Genomic DNA, 19,150 nt, shown 5'->3' on the forward strand with positions numbered 1-19,150 from the left:
CTGAACTTCCGATTTACCTCTGAACGTCGCCATATGCGGGGAAAGGAATTAAAAAGTGACAAAATGTTATTCCCCCCCCAAAAAAACCCCCCAACTATTTAATGCTGCTTCGCAACGCAGAATGTTTCAGCATATTTTCATTGGGTCTGTGAGACAGAGATACAAATGCTTGCGCGTTTGTTACGTTCTAAAGCTCTTAGTCTGTCCTATCTTTTTACGCCTCTTCCCAATGCCGGCGGATATGACGTCACCACACCGGGCGTAGTTCTTCTTCCGGCGCACATGTTCGACGGACCCACGTGGATACTGGTGACTTATCGGCGAAAATGGAGTCATTGGACCGAGTGGTGTAAGTACAGTTGTTTCGAAGCGTTGCGAAGCCTGTGCCCGTAACTGTGTGGTCGCGTTATTTTGAGGTCGTTAAGAAAATGTTTAATTGCTCCTATAGGTTTGGCAGATATACAGCTTTAGTTCTGGTCAGGTCCACTCCCAAGTAAAACCTAGTGAGCTCGATGGGATTTCCTTCCAAGGTCTGTGTCTTATGGCATAAGCGCTCGCGAACTTAATTAAGCGTGGGAAGCACTTTCCTTATTCATTCCGCGGATACAGAAATCAAGACACCATGCTATTGAATGACCATGGCTATAGTTTGGACTGCAGGCTTTACAGGTGTTATGACAACGTCTTTTTGTATCTGGAAAGCCAAATAAGCCATTGCTCTACTACTCCTTTGCTTAAGAGTTGTTCTCGTTTAGTCGTTTCCGACTCTTCGTGACCCCATGGACCAGAGCATGCCAGGCACTCCTGTCTTCTACTTGCTTAGGAGCGGAGCAATGAAATGTCTGGTATTCTGCAGCTAAGCTGCTTTATCTGTCAAGAAGCATATTGTAATTATAAAGGCTTATTAAAAAGAATGGAGTGCACAGTGTGTTGAGCATCCTGTTCAGATTTCAGATAAGAAAACAGCCCATTTCATTAGTTGTTTTAATGGGCGGATCCACCTCTGTGTAAATAATTTATTGTAGGCAGTGTGACCCCAGAGCCATAGAATGCAAGGGTGACAACCTGACATTTCTGCATAAATTTTCTTTTCGTGTCTGTCCATCTAGCCCTAGGGAATTTTGGTTGCATACTAACTAGTGTTCAGATGACTCCAGATTTGACCAGATCTTTATTCGTCTACATTTCAAGCTGTGCCAATATTCTTATTCTTGGAAGGCTTGGTAACAATGCTGCAATGAGGAATTGTTTTATTGGGTTGTCAAAGCATTGGACTTTGAACCAGGGTGTAATCTAAACACATATAAAAACCATTCTGAAAATGCTTTTTTTTAAAAAAAGCGTTTTAAAAATACATTGAATTTTCCATAAGGTTCACCATCTAGTGTCACATTGTATAATGCACTTAAAACACACTTTCAAAGTTTTATTTGCAGCTGTATAGCTGAGTCACAGATAATTATGTGTGTTTGGGTGTGTGAGGTGTAGTTGGGGTGAAAGGACAGCGTGAGGGAATTGTGCCTTTGAAACTCCCTGTGCCTTTGAAAGAGCACAACTCCTTTAACATTTGTGTTTAGATCCTAACATCCAGCACTATATCATCAATCTGGAGTTAATATTCCACTTTGAAAACTTCAAACTCTTCAAAACACTATTTGTGCCGACTTTAAAGAATAAAAGCATCTTAATAAGGCTTGATATTTCCACAAATAAAGATTTAGATTCTCATGCAGAGGCAGCACATTGTTACTGTGGTATTACTGACAAACCAGCTGAAATGTCAGAAGAATAGTAATGCTAATCTGTTTTAAACAAAAATTCGTTGTGAGATGTCTGTATCAGTATCTTGACTGATGCTGCAACTTAGCTCTAATGTGCCCAACATTTCCTTGCTTTTTTCTTAATCTAATCATTTTTATATGGTTTTTCAGATTGTAGTAAAACTTGCAGCCCAAATACAGCCATGATTAATTAGAGCTAAGTTCCATGGATTTCAGTATGGCTCCTTGCAGCTAAATATGTTTAAAACTACAATGGAGTAACATTTTTAATGAGGTGGTTAGCTGATATGTTTGTGTTTTGGTATTGAACTGGATACTGGACAACTCAAAGAGTCAGCAATTGCATTAAATATCCATCACTAAAGTTCTGTGTACACTTGCTTGGAAATAAAGCTTGGTGAATTGAGTAAGTACAGTATGCAATGCATGTGGCGTTGCATATTATTCTTTTTTTTGCTCCTTAATATGTGATTATTTATATTGACTTCTTTGAAGACTAGTACAGGTTTTTTTGTCCATACACTAAAAAGCAACAACTGTTCAACAGTGTCAGATTAGGATCTGGGAGACAAGGGTTCAAATCCCTACTTATCCATGATGCTCAGTTGGTGACCTTGGGATAGTCATTTTCTCAAACTAACCTACACCATAGGATTGTTGTGAGAATAAAATGGGGAAAGGAGGAAGAACTGTGTGTATTGCTTTTAGCTCCTTGGAGGAAAGGTAGTATATAAGTAAATAAATAATAACTCAATATTAAATATATAATTATGGGTGGTATTCAACTAATTTGTTGGGCTAGTAGTGCAACAGGACTTCACCATCCCTCCCCTCATGCATGCCCCATGTTGTGCTCAGATCTGCTGTGGAGGGTTGGGGCAATCTCCAGAACAGATACATGAGGCATGCTAAGGGGAGGATATGGCAATAAGATTTTGCTGTGCAAGAACAATCCTTGCACTGATGGGACCAGGGCTATGTTGAACCCAGTTTATTTATACAGTAAGTAAAGGTAAAGGGCCCCTGACCATTAGGTCCAGTCATGACCGACTCTGGGGTTGCTGCGCTCATCTCGCCTTATTGGTCGAGGGACCCGGTGTACAGCTTCCAGGTCATGTGGCCAGCATGACTAAGCCACTTCTGGCGAACCAGAGCAGCACACAGAAACGCCGTTTACCTTCCCGCTGTAGTGGTACCTATTTATCTACTTGCACTTTGATGTGCTTTCGAACTGCTAGGTGGGCAGGAGCTGGGACCGAGCAATGGGAGCTCACCCCGTTGCAGGGATTCGAACCTTCTGATCAGCAAGCCCTAGGCTCTGTGGTTTAACCCACAGCGCCACCCGCGTCCCTTCTTTATAAAGTAGATGCGCTCAAATACTTTGTAAGATCTGACTCTGTGTCTTATAAATTCCCATGGCAGGAAGCCCAAAACTAAGAGGGCCAAAAGGTTTCTTGAGAAGAGAGAGCCAAAGCTCACAGAAAACACAAAGAATGCGATGCTAATAAAAGGTGGAAATGCAACTGCAACAATAACTGACGTGCTCAAAGATATTGTAAGTATGATTGGAATTTGTGTGTGTGAAATAATGGCTAGTGTTCTGGGTTGTGTGGGAATGTGACTCGGAGAATACATACTGGGAATGATCTTTTAAGTGAAGTCCTTCAAGCGCTGGATTCCAAATGGCCTTACTTCAGTTGTATTAATAGGGTATGCTTAATCCAGGCATCCCCAAACTGCGGCCCTCCAGATGTTTTGGCCTACAACTCCCATGATCCCTAGCTAACAGGACCAGTGGTTGGGGAAGATGGGAATTGTAGTCCAAAACATCTGGAGGGCCAAAGTTTGGGGATGCCTGGCTTAATCTCTGCCAATTCCAAAATCTGTTGCAGAACACTTGGGGTATGCAGCCCAAAAAATTCTTGTTGGAATGTTGATTCTAAACCCAAATCCACAGCACCTGGAATTATTGATTGATAGCAAAGCCCCCCCCCCAATTTTACACTCCTGATGAATCTATATTTACTTCATTCATTTGGAGGTCTCAGGGTGGTTTACAGCAGTATAGCTACTGCAATAGAAAGGGGTCATATATTTGGACCAAGGAGGAAAAATAATAGTGTAATGAAGAGAGAAGAAAGTCCTATTTAAATTTTTAAATTTTAATATTTTAAATTTTAAATGTATTTTTATTAAAGATTTTCCTTGATTTAAAAAAGTACAGTGGAACCTCGGTTTATGAATTTTCGGTTTACGAACGCCGCGGACCCATCTGGAACGGATTAATCCACTTTCCATTACTTTCAATGGGAAAGTTCGCTTCAGTTTATGAACAGACTTCCGGAACCAATTGTGTTCATAAACCGAGGTACCACTGTACTGTACATGCCTTGTCTCTTTTTTCAGGTTTTACAGTCTTTCTTACAAATCAGTTACATTAGTTGCGAGACCTAAGTGCTGAGTACAGTATAAGGCTGGGGAAGAAGATGGGGGAGAAGAGGGGTGGTGTGGTAGGGTTAATATTCTTTTGTATAGTGTACGTGTGGGGTTTTGTATCAACATCAACTGGGTAGGTTCTATTTCTATTCGTTTATTGCATTTCCTTAATAGTGAGAGGTATGGGGGGGCAGGGTGTGGTTGCAGAGCTCCCTGATGAATCGATCCATTATCAGAAACCTGTTGGGGAGCACAGTACACAGTGATATCCTTCAGGTACTCCTTAATCTGTTTTATCTGTCCAGACAAGCACTCCCCCCTTCTATTTAAAGTGATTTGTCATAGAGTGGTTCAACGTTAAAATGTTATCTCTAACTTCTATTTCCTTTTGTAGTATGCGCTGAAAAAGCCCTTTGCTGTACTATATAAAAAGTAAGTGTTTTCTCCAGTTAATCTAATATGAACTTGTATGGCATTTAGCATATTTTAAGAGCAGCTAATACATACATACATACACATGTGTGTGTGTGCACACAGTATTCAGCAGTGTTAGAAACTCTGACGGTATGTCTTAGTGCCATTTCCCCCCACTTTATATTTTAAAGGAAAAAAATCTCAAAGTGGTTTACAACACATTAAAACTTCAAATAAAACACTCCAGAATAAAACAAATTCAAGCTTCAAGGAAAATATTTCAGATCCTTCTCTAAGTAATAGTTTGCTCTCCCCGCATTTATTCAACTACTTAATTTATAGAGCTGCCCCATAGCAGAAGTACTCTAGGAAGCCAGTGTGGTGTAGTGGTAAGTGTCAGACTAGAATCTGGGAGATCAGGGTTCAAATCCCCACCTAGTCATGAAGCCCATTGGGTTACCTTGGACCAGTCACTGCCTCTTAACCTACCTTTTGGTTAATGCAGGAAGTTAAGGAAGAACTGCTTAAATGTGGCATGAACTTAACCTATCAGATTCATGGGTAAAATATGTTGCGGTGCCTTCAAAAAGGGCTAGATATATTTATGAAAATTGAGTCAGGAATTATAAACTGATCAAATCTACAGAAACAGATGTTGGGGGACAACCACCTTACTTGGTTAGTGTGTTGGACTAGAACAGGCACGGCTAAACTTGGCCCTCCAGCTGTTTTGGGACTACAACTCTCATCATCCATAGCTAACAGGACCAGTGGTCAGGGATGATGGGAATTGTAGTCTCAAAACATCTGGCGGGCCAAGTTTGGCCATGCCTGGGCTAGAACAAGAGAGATGCATTGGCTGATCTTGGCCAGTTGCTAACTCACTATCTCAGCTTAGCCTATCTCATAGGGTTGTGTGAAGATAAAGTTGGAAACCGTGCCAATGGCAGGTTTACGAGGGCCCTAGGGCAAGACCCCTCCCTCTGTGGGTCTGTTTCCTCTACCCATTATCATTAGATGCTCCGTTTCATCCTTGTCATAGCTAACATCTGCTTGCATGCCAGGCAGAGAGCCAGTGGCAGGTACTGCTCACCACCACCACCACCACACCACCTGGGCTAGAGTGAGATGCAGAGAAGGGGGTGGGACATGCAGGTTTCAGTGGTGAAGAGGAGGAGCAGGTTGTCAGTGGTCCCCTGTTGGGATGTGGGCCCTTGGCAGATTCCCATTCAGGCAGGTCCTTGAGTAGAAAGAATTACACTGCCCTTGGAAGAAAGGTGGAATGTAAACAGAGTAAATAAGAGCATTTGATTGATCCATGAAACAGATGATATGATATACAGTACTGTATTGCATGGGCCTTTGCAGTACCACAGCCTTCCTTCAGGGTGTTCTGGACCAAGATTCCCAGTAAGGAGTGCCAATGGTCACAGATAATGGGAGTTTAAGTCAAGACAATTGGAATGCACCTAGTTGGGGGAAGGTTACTGTACTACACTAAATTTAAGTGGTGATGAAGCTCCTGAACTGGTAAAGAGAGCAAGAGACTTTCGACACAGTGTGCCTAAAACTTCAAAGTCGATCTTGTCATGCCACATATCCAAGAGCCAAAAAAATCAAACCTTTCTGTTCTCTCTAGAAAAAATATTGCAAGACCATTTGAAGATCAAACGTCGCTGGTAAGTATACAAAACTTATTATGTCCAATCGGAACAAATGGGCTGTCTTCATTGCATGACTCTAAACAACAAAATAAAGATGGATTCAAAGGAGACTGATATGCTATATGCAAGTATATGGATCCACTTCATTTTAATTTTCGTAAAACAAACACTGCAATCTTTTTTTTCTGCCACAGTAATTCTCTTAACAGTAATTCATGGCTTCTAGGCAGAACTTGTTGAGGAGGAGACAGAGGATCCTTTTTGCTTAAATTCATTAATAGCTGTGTTTGATTCTGAAATATTCAAATAAGCAGCTTCCATTCTGTATTGTGACTTGGGAAACATGACCAATTGCGAGAAGTTTTTGAAATGAGAATATTGTTTCCATAGTCAGCCTGAATGAGGGCTGCATGGTATGCTCAAGGCAATGATGGGTAAAACAGGAGCAATCTTTAACTCCATTCTGTTTTATACCTTGCTCTATCTCAAAAACTCAGGCAGATAGCAAACATTCACCCAAGCTAAGCTCAATATCTTGGCATTTCCCTAACCTTTCCAAACATAAAGTCATTAGGTAAGTGTTGTCAAATGAAAACTTTAGTGGGAAACCCCGTGCTCATTTCGCAGCTGGTGTTCATTGGGTATTGTTTATGCATTTAGACATGATTCTTGAGGATCTGGGTTTGGAATGTGAATGCAGTCTCTTATCTGAAAAACGCAAATAACTTTAAAATGAATGTTTATAGTGCATGTTAGGTTTCTTAATAGATGAAGAACATGTGTGATTGAATTGAGATTTTTTTTTATAAAATTAAACCTCACACCCTTTTAATCCAATGTTCTAGGATCCAAAGTGTCCCAGACAGTGTTTTGCACAAGGGGTGTGTGTGTGTGGCTTTTCAGCTCTCTCATTTCAGAACCACCACCCCCCCAATGCAAAACCCAGGTTCTTCCAGATCACTATCACCAACTTTCATCAGCCCCAGGCAGCATGGCAAGTAGGGGTGTGATGGGTGTTGTAGTCCAGGAGCATCTGGAGGGCCACAGTTTCCTCACCCTTGCAATAAGGCACGAGAGCTTGTGGCTGGAAAGAAAAGTATGTAACCTCACCTTGTTTGCAGTTTGCACAACCAGGCTGTTCAAGAATCCCAAGACCAAACCCAACTGGATGCACACACCAGGTTTTCTGGATTGCCACCCATGTCTTTCCTGCAGTCTTCAAATAAAAAGACTTCATAATATTCCAACAAGGCCAGTTAGGTTTAATCTTGAGATAAGCAGCTAGTTGAGTTTCCTCCTTTGGCAGGATTTTAAAGTTGCTCAGGAGCAGAACATTCTTCCGAGGGATTGGCATTCAGCACTGCAATGTGCTTTTTATGTTGCACTTTGCAAAACCTTCAACTGACGTCTTTTATTAACAGGAATTTTTTTCCAAGAAATCTGACTGTTCTTTGTTCCTGTTTGGATCACATAACAAGAAGAGGCCTAATAATCTGATAATAGGTAAAGTTGTTTCTTTTTTGTGAGTTGGAAGAAATAAATTACCAACAAGTTTTAGCTAACGTGGGAATAAAAAGATCTGTGCTCTTCTGCTACTTTGACCTTCTTCTTTTTTTACAAATAAGTTTGGAGGTACGTAATAGCAGTGTGCTTGAAAGATTCAAAGCAGAATTAGGCTTTCACGTTACATAATTCGAAAGCTTGTCTGTGCTTTTGTAGAGATGCTGATAGGAGAGCTCTTGGTTCCTCTGTAACTTCATCCTTTTTCCATGTTGATCCTACACATGGAGAGGAAGTGGAATTGCGCCCCCCCCCCAGTTTTATGCATGCAACTGAAGACAAGAATGGGCTGTAGGGTCTGTATTTTTCAAGCAGGAACTCTTGCACAGCCACGCTGTGTTGAATCCTTGCCTTCTATCAAATGCTTGCAGGTTAGGGGAAGGGCCAGCAGAGGGCATGGGTGAGGCACAGTCACATCTGACTCCGTGAATTCAGCCAGCACATGTTAAAGAAGAAAATAGAAATTTTGGTGCACTGATTTGGTTGTGACAAGAAGAGCTGTCACTGTTTAGCACTTCTGATTCGTGCAATACTCTCTACAGTTCATTGCCTTCATCCGCATAAATATTTTGTTGAGGAGCAGAACTAATGGCCAAGGCTATGCAGCAAGTTGGTGGCAGAGGTGATGGAAGTCTGGCTACTTAGCTCATTGGGTTTTCCAACATGCTGAGATGCCTCTCTCAAAGGATAGGAATGCAGAGTCTGAAATGTATATCGTTTATGGAGACAAGGTTGCTGGTTACTCACAAATGGTTAACTGTTACCTGGCAGCACTTGCATCCATATAACTTGTGGTGTTTAAATACACTGTAATCCTACTGTGCACCTCTGTCTCTGTGCTGAATATACCTATTTAAGGAGAAGAATAGATTCACTTTCTTTTCTTTGGCAGGTCGCATGTACGATTATCATGTTCTGGATATGGTTGAACTGGGTATTGAGAAGTTTGTAGCTCTCAGAGATATCAAGGTAAGATGCTGTAAAACCAGTAGCTTATCAGTTGCTTACCAAATGGATTGGTGGTTACATATCCTTAAAACGAAGAGTGATGTGGAGAAGTATACCCAAACTATGTATTAGGCATTGTTCATTCATTTATTTAAAACATACCTATATTTCCCTTCAGTTCAAAATTTCTAGGACTAAAAAAAGGCAATAAAAACAGTAAAAGTCCTCACTGAAAAGAATGACAGAAGCAGGGGAGGGGTGGTTCCGTTTAGGTTTAAAGTCATGGAAAATACAAATGCCTTTGCCTACTGCCTAAATGTGGATATTTAACCTATCATTTATGCTCTGTGGTTTGTAGATAGTATAGGAATATGAATTTCCTTTTAGTGAGCTCTTGTCGCAGACTCTTTGACGTGCTGTTAAGTAACTTAAGAGTTACTGGCTTATTAAATAAAAGATCCTTACAGGATAGTTAGTTCCATCCTGTTGGATGCGGGGGGAAAGATGACTGAGGAGAGCATGTAAAAAAAAAGACACCACACACATCTCTCCTACGCTCACTGCAGCAAGCTGGCCTTGTTAGGAAGTGATGGTCGCTCCACCCATAGACTATCCCCCAGCCCCACCATAGGAAACTGATCTTAATATACAGTGGAACCTCTACTTACAAATTTAATCCGTTCCGAATGCACATTCGTAAGTAGAAACATTTGTAAGTCGAAACGATGTTTCCCATAGGAATGCATTGGAAACAGATTAATTTGTTCCAGGGCCTCAGCGCCAGGGCGCCCGACCTGCTCGAGACGGCCCTGGTCAGAGATACTGAACGCAGCTCGGGAAGAAGGCTTCAGGTCTTCTCTGAATGCCAGTTAATGATGTGATAGCAGAGTCTAGTAGCCGCATCTTAATGATTTATCCACTCTCCGCCATGTTTCAGAGGGAAGTGTTATCACCTTATTGACCATTCCTATGACACTCATGCCCACTGCAGTATATATGCAGTCCCATCCATCCTTGGTATCTTGGCTTTATCTCTAATCTGCTTCCGCAGCCAGCAGCAGAACAGAACAGAACAGAATAGAATAGAATAGAATAGAAAGGCATGCAGAGCCATGTCTGGATGTGCTGTAATCCCTCTGCTGCCTGTGTGGTAAGAATTCACCTCTACACCACCTCTGTTTGTTACCCAGGTGAGGGGCCCCTTGAAAGACCTGCGTAGGAGGTTGACCACCCAACTTGTGGCCCTCCAGATGTTACGGGCCTACAACTCCCATCATCCCTGACTTTTGGCCATGCTGACTGATGGGACAGATGGGAGTTGGAGTCCAGCAACATGGAGAAAGCCACAGGTTCCCCACCCCTGACTTTAATACCTAGTTCTGGCAAGGCTTCCCCATGTGAAATGCTATCAGGCAGTCAGCACAGATTAAGCCAACTAAAATATCTTTACCTTACGATAGCTATGTTTCCCTCTTGCTTGCATTGGGGTTTTGTGTACTTTTTATCACTTATTTCATAGGCAGTTTTCTGAGGTGTTGCTTCTTCTCCCACTGCAACCCTTCACTTTTTAATCTTCCAATTCATTTTTTTTTTTAAAAAAAAACCAAAATTAATAGAACAGCAAGTGCCCTGAAGGGACAAAACCTATGTTGATATTTGCCGGCGATGCTTTTGACATCAGTGAAGAACACAGGAGATTAAAAAGCCTTCTAATTGGTAAGTGTTCTTGATTTGCATTTTCATGCAGTGGAGTAAGAACTCTCAAGAGTGCTGAGTCATGGAAATTTTCATCTTTGGGATTTAGCCATCTGTTGGGAGTACTAAAATGTGAAAGGTTGTGGTGATTTATGTTGTTTTGTAAAGTTATGTTGAAGTTTTATCTTTCGGTCAGTAACCCAGGCAGTTTTGTGGTCATCTGTTCTTTTCTTGCAGCAGGGGGTGGGGTGGGAGAACACTGAGAACTGCCCTCCTATGAAGAAATGAATTTGTAAGCTGAAATAGTTGCAGCCTAAGTTAAAAATCAAGACCCAGTGGATTGCCTGGGAACATGGGATGCATTATGGAAGCTCAGTGAGTGTGGACTTGCTCAGGACTGTGGATAGGAAGGTTCTGAAAGCCCTGTGTAAGTGGGGTGTGTGTGTGGAATCCATGGCAGATGGAAATCAAGCCTGCAAATATAACTGCAAATTCATAAGTTTTCAAAGTCAGTATGATATCTAAATCCCATCACTGGTTACTACTGCCCAGTTGCCCAATTCTTAGGTCAGAAGAGAGTGACTGGATGATCAGGGAGATATTCCAAGTCAGATGGGGGCTCCCCCCTTTTTAGACAGAATAAAATTGGAATGGGTAATTTGTGTTTGTTTCCCTGTAGGCATTAAAATATTGAATTAAAATCTTGTTGCCTAATCCCATTCACTTTTAAAATCTTGCTTTTTATGAACATATTTCTAGCCCCGGGAATCTTTAAAAATACCTTAGAATATCTTCTCCTTGTGGAAGAAGTGAACAACCTGTGCAGAGTGAGCGAGATGGTTTTATCTCCCTCTCTTTATATCTGTGCAGTTCTTTTTCTCTCCTTCTTTTTCAGTCCTTCCATTCTTCCCTCTCACCTGGCTTTCAGCATTTTGTTTCTCTTGTCAGTCAGCATTCTTTGGCTCTTCAGTCCCTGCTGGGCTGTTTTGGGGAGTTCCATTAGGTTGTTTTCTTTCTTAAAGGCTTTGTGCGTACTTGGAAACCTTAGAATTAGCTTGAATCTGCTTATACCTCCCTCTTGTAATTACGCAGTACAGTTTTGGCTGCAAAATTTTGTGAGCAGGAGAAGATTAATTGACTATGTAAAGGCAAAAGAATATGAGGAGCAAGAAGTTTCCCATGTAATCATAAAGGAGTAGACTGGATTTTCTACAGTTTGACCTAAGTGGAACTGTTAGTTATCTGACTGGTGAAAAATAAACATTTTGCTTTGGATTTCAGCTAAAAGTAAATGGCTTTAAAAAAGCTACTGCCCTTGTAAATATCACATTCTGCTTTTAGCCCATAGAGAATATCAAGCATCAAATAAACTCTTACCAAAGCTATGTGACCACATCAATGTTCTTGGTAAACAACTAGGTTTCTGTTGACTTGCGAGCCATTGGCTGGGTGTGGAGTTTGCCCATTTGAGTCATGTGACATTGCTGCTGAGGGAGCACAAGGGTTGGGAAAATGAGGTCATAAGTGTCATGCTAGAACAGGAAAATTCTCCTGGCCCCTTTAAATCTTTTTTAGGGCATGTGTGCTAGTTATACATGTGACATGGCTACAGTTTCCAGAAGCATATTGAATTTGAGACAATTTTCTGACACTTCCAACTCTTCCTACTTTAAATAAAAGCATTGCATTCTGACAGATTGTAAATTAAATTTTGTGTGAAAATTAGTTCCTCTCCTGTGACAGCACTGATTCATTAATCTGTTGGCATATTCTGAATCGGGAGCAAGATGAAGAATAGTTGAGCACAACCAAGAGAGATGTCACTCAAAGGAACATTACTGGGTTCTAAGGTCAACTCAAAAGAAGTGAGTCCAAGAGTATCTCTTCTGCTATCGATGTGCAGGTTCCTCTTCTTCCCCACCTGGATAGAGGGTCAGTCAGACACCAGACACCTGTTCTGGATCTAGGGACCCCCATCCATTTGGTGTAGCGTGTTCAGAATTGATGCACCACATGTGCAGCTATAGGCACTAGAGCAGTGTTTTCCAAACTTGGGTCTCTAGCTGTTTTCGGACTACAATTCTGGTCATCCCTGACCATTGGTCTTGCTAGCTAGGGGTGATGGGAGTTGTAGTTCAAAAACAGCTGGGGATCCAAGTTTGGGAAACACTACACTAGAGGGATTTTATCCTGAATCACTCTTATATGTGAGCAGCTTAATTCTGTATATAAACAGAATTAAACGGCTCAGGACTGCAATACCTCAAGGACCACCTCTCTCCATATGAACCTGCCCAGAGCCTGCAATCATAATCTGAGGCCCTTATTCATGTGCCTACTTCACGAGAGGTCCGGAGAGTGGCAACACAAGAATGGGCCTTCTTTGCAGTGGCTCCCCATTTGTGGAATGCTCTTCCCAGGGAGACTCACCTGGTGCCTTCATTATACACCTTTAGGTGCCAGGCAAAAACGTTCCTCTTTAACCAAGCCTTTGGCCAATTAACATCCTATACTCTTTTAAATGTGTTTGCAGGACGGGATGGGGGGATGGGAGGTTATTGCTTGGAGTGGGGTTGGTTCTTGTTTTTATTATGTATTTTGTGTTTTTCTCTTGTATTTTTAGGTTGTGAACTGCCCTGAGATCTATGGATGTAGTATACAAATTAATAAATAAAATAACCCTTTTGAATAGGACTTAATGCAATTTGTTTCACACAACCTTTTTAATATGTAAACATAGCTGCATCTTCTGAGCATGTGTGAAACTGCTCAGTTTAATCAAAGGTGTCGACCAATATGCTCTTTCAGTGTGTGTAACTTCTAAGTTTTAGCAATATGGCTGGTAATAGCTCACAGACGGTTGCTTTTGGAAGAGCACGAATTGTTAAGAAAGCAAAAGGAGAAGAAACTGGCAAGAACCCGGAGGATAACGTAATAGAACAAAAAGAATTTTCAGAAATTTAGCACCCTTATGTGGGTTTTGATTTAGCAGTGTTCCTGTTGCTTTAGAACTTTGGACTAGTGCAAGTTTAAAGATTTGATGCCAAAAACATAGGAAAATAATATTTCAAAAGCTACCCACATAGAACATCAGTCACGGGCAGAGAAAGTTTGACACTGAAATGTCAAGAAAATATTTTCTCATTTCTTCAGTTAGAAATCTGGTACCGGTAATTCAAAAGGATACGTGTGAAAACATATTAAACTGCTCACTGGTATATTTGCACCTCATGCTTTTGGTTTGGCTGAAATAACCAAGGAAATGACCCTGAGAAAAATACAGTTGACTCTGGAAGCCAAAGCTAGAAGAGAACGGAACATTTAGCACTATGGTGCTTTTTAAATTGCAGTACAGTACTGATACTTGTTTTTGTTAACATGCCTTGTACTCGATTCAAGGCCACGTTCTTTCTGAGTTCCTGGCTGAGTGTGTCCAGTATTTCAAATCCTTGTCTCACAAGCTATATGCGGTCTCAGAAGAGTGTCATGGTCTATTCCAGATGAACGGTTACACATACATCCCAGCATAGGTGCCTTTGTTCTAATGTGTTGCTACTGAACAATACTATGCAAAATTGTTAAGGGCTGTTTGAAAATAATCTGGGCATACCTGTCCTCCAGTAATTTCAGAAGTTGTTGGTTCAGGGATGCTAACCTGAACTAGCAGCCCTTATTTGTGCAGATAAGAAATTGCAGAATGTTCAAGTTCAAGCAACTCTACCTTGAGTTTATGACTCTTGGTTTGGCAGGGAATGCGAAGAAAGAGGGAGCTTTTTCCCGCCTGCGGAGCCCTTTAAAAGACGTGGCCCCGCCCCGACCGACCTCATTGGCTGGTCGGGGGTGACGCAGGCGGGAACATACCATCACGTAGGGGCTGAGCTCGCAGCCCCTACGCGATGGTACAGTCAGGCAGCCCACAACCCCACCTCCGACGCAGGCGCGGAAGTGGCTTTATTGGACAACAGTCCACATCAGCCCCAACCATCATGGTCAAGTATGGTGGTAACTATAATCCACCAAAATCTGGAGGGCGTCACATTGGCTCTTCTTGTCCTAACACAAGCTGGAATTGAGGTTCAAATGGAGAGTCATCTTAAAATGCACATATTGATGGTTGTTGGAGGAACTCAGTGCTCAAGATGAGATTTCATTTACAGTGGGTTTTACATCTTTGATATGCCTTGAAAATGAGCACATACAGATGGTGTCCTAGTTTAGGTTGGGAAAACACCTCCAATTTAACATTTTTAATCTATTGTTTACAGTACATGGCTAGGTCTGTGCAGTGATTATGTTTGTCCTTGGCATCAACAAGTGTAGACCAGAGATATCTTACTTGTGCTTCCCCCCCCCCTCATCCCTAAGTCTCAAGGAGGTGTGAGCTTTGCAGTAGCAATTTTGTTAACCTCTTCTGATCATAATGACTGTATAAAAATCATAAAATAGCTTTTGTGTTTCTGTTAAGTTTTACCATGTTTGATATCATTTCATAGACCCAACTATCTTGAATATTCGTTTCGTTTATGTTTTACATAACTTGCACTATTAATAACTGAAATCCAACCGGGTTGGGAGGCAATTCTCCAATTTGGTTTGTTATAATTAGTGCCAAATGTAGAGTCTTATTTTCCATGATGCATAATCTCTTGCTACCGTAAAATTGTCCACTAGTGTCAGCTATTTGATGTGTGTGTGTGTGTGTGTGTGTGAGAGAGAGAGAGAGAGAGAGAGAGAGAGAGAGAGAGAGAGAGAATGAATGAATGAATGAATGAATGAATGAATGAATGAAACAATCTATTTTGAAGTAAGGTGTTGTTTTCTATTCTTTCAGTCCTAATTTTCACAAACATTGAAATATGTGGAAAACCACTATTTTAAAGATAAAGGTCTTTAAAAGTGTATGGCTATTTTGAATCCTCCTGTTTTGGTTGTTGCATGTACACTGTTTGACCTGAACTGTTTTGGCATAGTGGCTCTAAAAAAATTTCTCTTGTGCCAGAATATTTTGCTGGTTGACAGAATTACACATCTGGCTGCAAGTGGCGATTCTATTTGCAGATCCCTGATCTTGTTTCTTTTGGCTGTCTAGAAATGGCTCTTGCTCTTTTCCCTCTTTCAGATTTTTTCAGAGGCCCTGTTGTGCCCAGCGTCCGCCTGGCAGGCTTAGAACACGTTCTTCACTTCACAGCCGTTGATGAAAAAGTCTATATGAGAAGTTACAAGTAAGTCTCTCATTGCTGATTTCTTGTTATTATATGCAATACTAATATGCTTCCTAAGGATTAGATTGTGTGAAGTGCTTTGTAGAGTTGAGTCAGAGTTACAGAATCAGACTTTGACTTGTGCGCATTCAGCTTTATGCATGTGGCTATATACAGTATGGGGTGGCGCTGTGGTCACCACTGAGCCTCTTGGGCTTGCTGATCAGAAGGTCGGCAGTTCAAATCCCTGCAACGGGGTGAGCTCCCGTTGCTCGGTCCCAGCTCCTGCCAACCTAGCAGCTCGAAAGCACAGCAAAAAAGTGCAAATAGATAAATAGGTACCGCTCCGACAGGAAGGTAAACGTCGTTTCCGTGCGTTGCTCTGGTAGAAGCGGCTTAGTCATGCTGGCCACATGACCTTGAAAAACTGTCTGCAGACAATCGCCAGCTCCCTCAGCCTATAAAGCAAGATGAGCGTCGCAACCCCAGAGTTGTTACCTTTACCTTTTTATATATGGAGAGTGGGGAGAGAGAATGAGGACGGAGTGAGGAAAGTGACCTTTGACAATGCCACCCACCATTGAGCCCAATGTGTTTTGGCTAGAAGCTTTAGGTGTGATCCTTGGAATATAACTCTTGCGTAAGTTGCTGGCTTGCTGTATATTAAGGTGAAGGTGCCTAGTTAGAATTTACCTAAATTATCAAACAACTTGAACAGATTCACTGCATGCTATCATACTGGAGCCAGGTGGTTAGTGCCTCCTAGAGGTCAAGGCAGGAATGACATATTTTATAAAACTTTAAAATAATTTCCAACGTGTTCTGCTCAAACTATTCAGCTTCCAAATTATTTAAATATGAGAATGAGAATTTGCCTTTGTACCAAGTCAGATCCAATGGTCCTGCCAGCTCAGTATTGTCTACAATGGCAGCTGCTCTCCAGGGTTTCAATAGAGAGTCTTTCCCAGTATTACTTGGAAATGCTGGGACTTGAACTCAGGACCCTCTGCATGCAAACCAGATGCTCAGCTATTGAGCTATGCAATATATATAATAAAAACAAAACAGCTAAATGTTTGTTTAAAAATTCTATTGGTGATTGGAAAATGTGATAGTGAAGGGTTTTAAAAATAAAATTAAGGAATGATCATACTACTAATTTATTCACCCCCAAACTAAATGACATTTAAATATATGTACTTGCTTGTAAATCTATATGGCATTCATTCCAGGGAAGCATATTTTAAGAGCAGAGCTTTAAGTTTGTGGCAGACAAGTATAACCTCGGTGTACTTTAGCACTGCAAAGTAAACAATAGCTTGCCCCAACACAGAAAAAGCAGCACAAAATGCAGTGCAGATGGGGGCCAACACATGTTGTACCCTGCAAATAGTGATTTGCCTGTGGGAATAGCTGGTTGGAGGGGGCCACTCCTGTGCCCTTAAGGATGCATGTCATGGGGAAGGGTGGTCCCAGTATTTCTGCCCACCTTAGTCCTTCCCCCAAAGTCTGTTGTTCAGCATTTGTGTCCTGTGTTTTGGCTTTACTTAACATTTGCATACCAGCATTACTGAACCAGTCACACAGTCACATCAATGGCATCAGGTTCAAAGAGGGTAGGATTTGGTTGCTAATGAGTCATGCTGAACTATTGAGATCTTAGTAACTGCTTTCTTCCCAGAAAAAAAGAGCATGTGTGCAATAGTTTCTCTCTTATTGGAAGTAAGCTTCCAGCCTGCACAAAACTCTGCAGTCTTACTGAGAAAAGCACATTGTCCAGTCACGTTGGTATTGCATCACTGTGGAATGCGAGTGGGGGGGGTGGTTGATTGTTGCAAGGCATCTGTTAAACATGTCAGATGAGAAGGCAACTTGTTCTTATCTTTTTAAGAGTACTGTTGAAAAAATCTGGTTGCAAAATACCAAGGATTGAACTTGAAGACATGGGGCCATCGCTAGATTTGGTGATGAGGAGGACCCATTTGGCCTCAGATGATCTTTATAAGTTATCTCTAAGACAGCCCAAAGCTCTCAAGGTATGTTGGCACATCTTTACACCACTGAGAGCTTTTCCATAAGAAAAGAGATGTGTAGATTTCTCATCTTCAATATTTAACCTTGATGTAATCAGCAATTCGTTGTCTGACTGTTTCCATGTTCTATTACATCATCCATTAAGCTTTGTCCCGTTTTTCCTATGATCTTTAGTAGGTTTTTAAAAGATTCCTTGACATCAGGTGTGTTTTGAATCTGCATACCACTGTTAGGTCTCTAATTTAATTGGAATTATTTGGATGCGGCCTTAATTTGGAAGGTCACTGCTGCTAATAATTCATATTGTCACTAGTGCTCTGTTAAAGAGCTGCCTCTTCCTGTAACTCCCAAATCACTGCTTCTGGAGTTTTCTGCCAAATGAAACTTTATGCCTGAATGGAGTTTTAATGGGTGGCTCTTCTAAGTTAGTAGTTTGTGAGCTGCATCCAGTCTTGGCTGTCATTTATCAAGACTTTTGTCCTTAAATGCAACTGTTTTGAAATGTAACAAGGGATGGTGGCATTATACAAATGCTAGATGTCCGGCTAGAGAAACTGTAATGCTTTCTTATTTTTCAGCCAAAGAAGAAGAAAAATATTTCCCATGATGTCTTTGGTACAAAATATGGACGGATCCACATGCAGAAACAGGATCTGGAAAAATTGCAGACCAGGAAAATGAAGGGTTTAAAGAAGAGGCCAGCTGAAAAGAAGACTGAAGATGGAAAGAATCCAAAGAAAGTAAAGTTAGAATGATAGGCTGCATATGGACTGAGCACTTGAGCTGGCTGCTCTTTTGATTTATTCATTTAAATGCCATATACTTCTGAAATTTATTTTGAATGGGTTTACAGGCAAAACTACTTGATTGTTCCTGGAAGGGTGGGATGTTTTAAAGGGAGGGAATGAATATGTATTGCTTAATTTTTGGACAAGTTTCTTCTGATAACCACTTGAAACAGATACTGCAAGCCATTGCTTCCAACAGTGGCTTTCAGCCATTCAGGATGACTTGTTCTACTCCTCATTCTTTTCCCAGCCTCTGTTGCCATTAAGTTTTCAGAATATGGCATTTATGTGTGTGCTTTTAAAGACATTATCACCACGGACATGAGCAGAAATACATCTGTACTCTGGATTTTTTTAATAAAATAAACGTATTTGGATATTCATCATTGGGAAAGCCATGACCTAGGGTTTTTGGGGGGCGGGGATATGTGTGTGTGTGTGTGTGTGTGTGTGTGTGTGTGTGTGTTGTTTAGTATCAGCAAATTGGCTTATGGCTGTTATATTGAACTACAAAATTCTGTTTATATAAACAAAGAATTCCAGGTTGCTTTGACATTTTCATCCTATCCTTGGATTTTTCCATAATCAGGCTGTGCTTTGTCTACCCTTGCTGCTGCTTACATGATAAG

General features: G+C 41.2%; 1 protein-coding gene across 1 annotated transcript; it reads left to right on the top strand.

Moving 5' to 3' along the window:
- The first annotated feature begins 316 nt into the window (after positions 1 to 316).
- On the top strand, positions 317 to 18,904 carry RPF2 (ribosome production factor 2 homolog). Its single transcript, XM_035109078.3, has 10 exons — positions 317 to 349; positions 3,204 to 3,336; positions 4,612 to 4,649; positions 6,271 to 6,310; positions 7,717 to 7,798; positions 8,748 to 8,824; positions 10,420 to 10,519; positions 15,618 to 15,720; positions 17,591 to 17,735; positions 18,312 to 18,904. Exons 1-10 carry the CDS (start codon positions 327 to 329, stop codon positions 18,486 to 18,488), a joined length of 918 nt encoding a protein of 305 aa, XP_034964969.1. The 5' UTR covers positions 317 to 326; the 3' UTR covers positions 18,489 to 18,904.
- Positions 18,905 to 19,150: the final 246 nt, after the last annotated feature.

Source organism: Zootoca vivipara, chromosome 3 (genome assembly GCF_965207765.1).
Source record: "Zootoca vivipara chromosome 3, rZooViv2.hap1.1, whole genome shotgun sequence".
NCBI classification, from domain to species: Eukaryota; Metazoa; Chordata; class Lepidosauria; order Squamata; family Lacertidae; genus Zootoca; species Zootoca vivipara.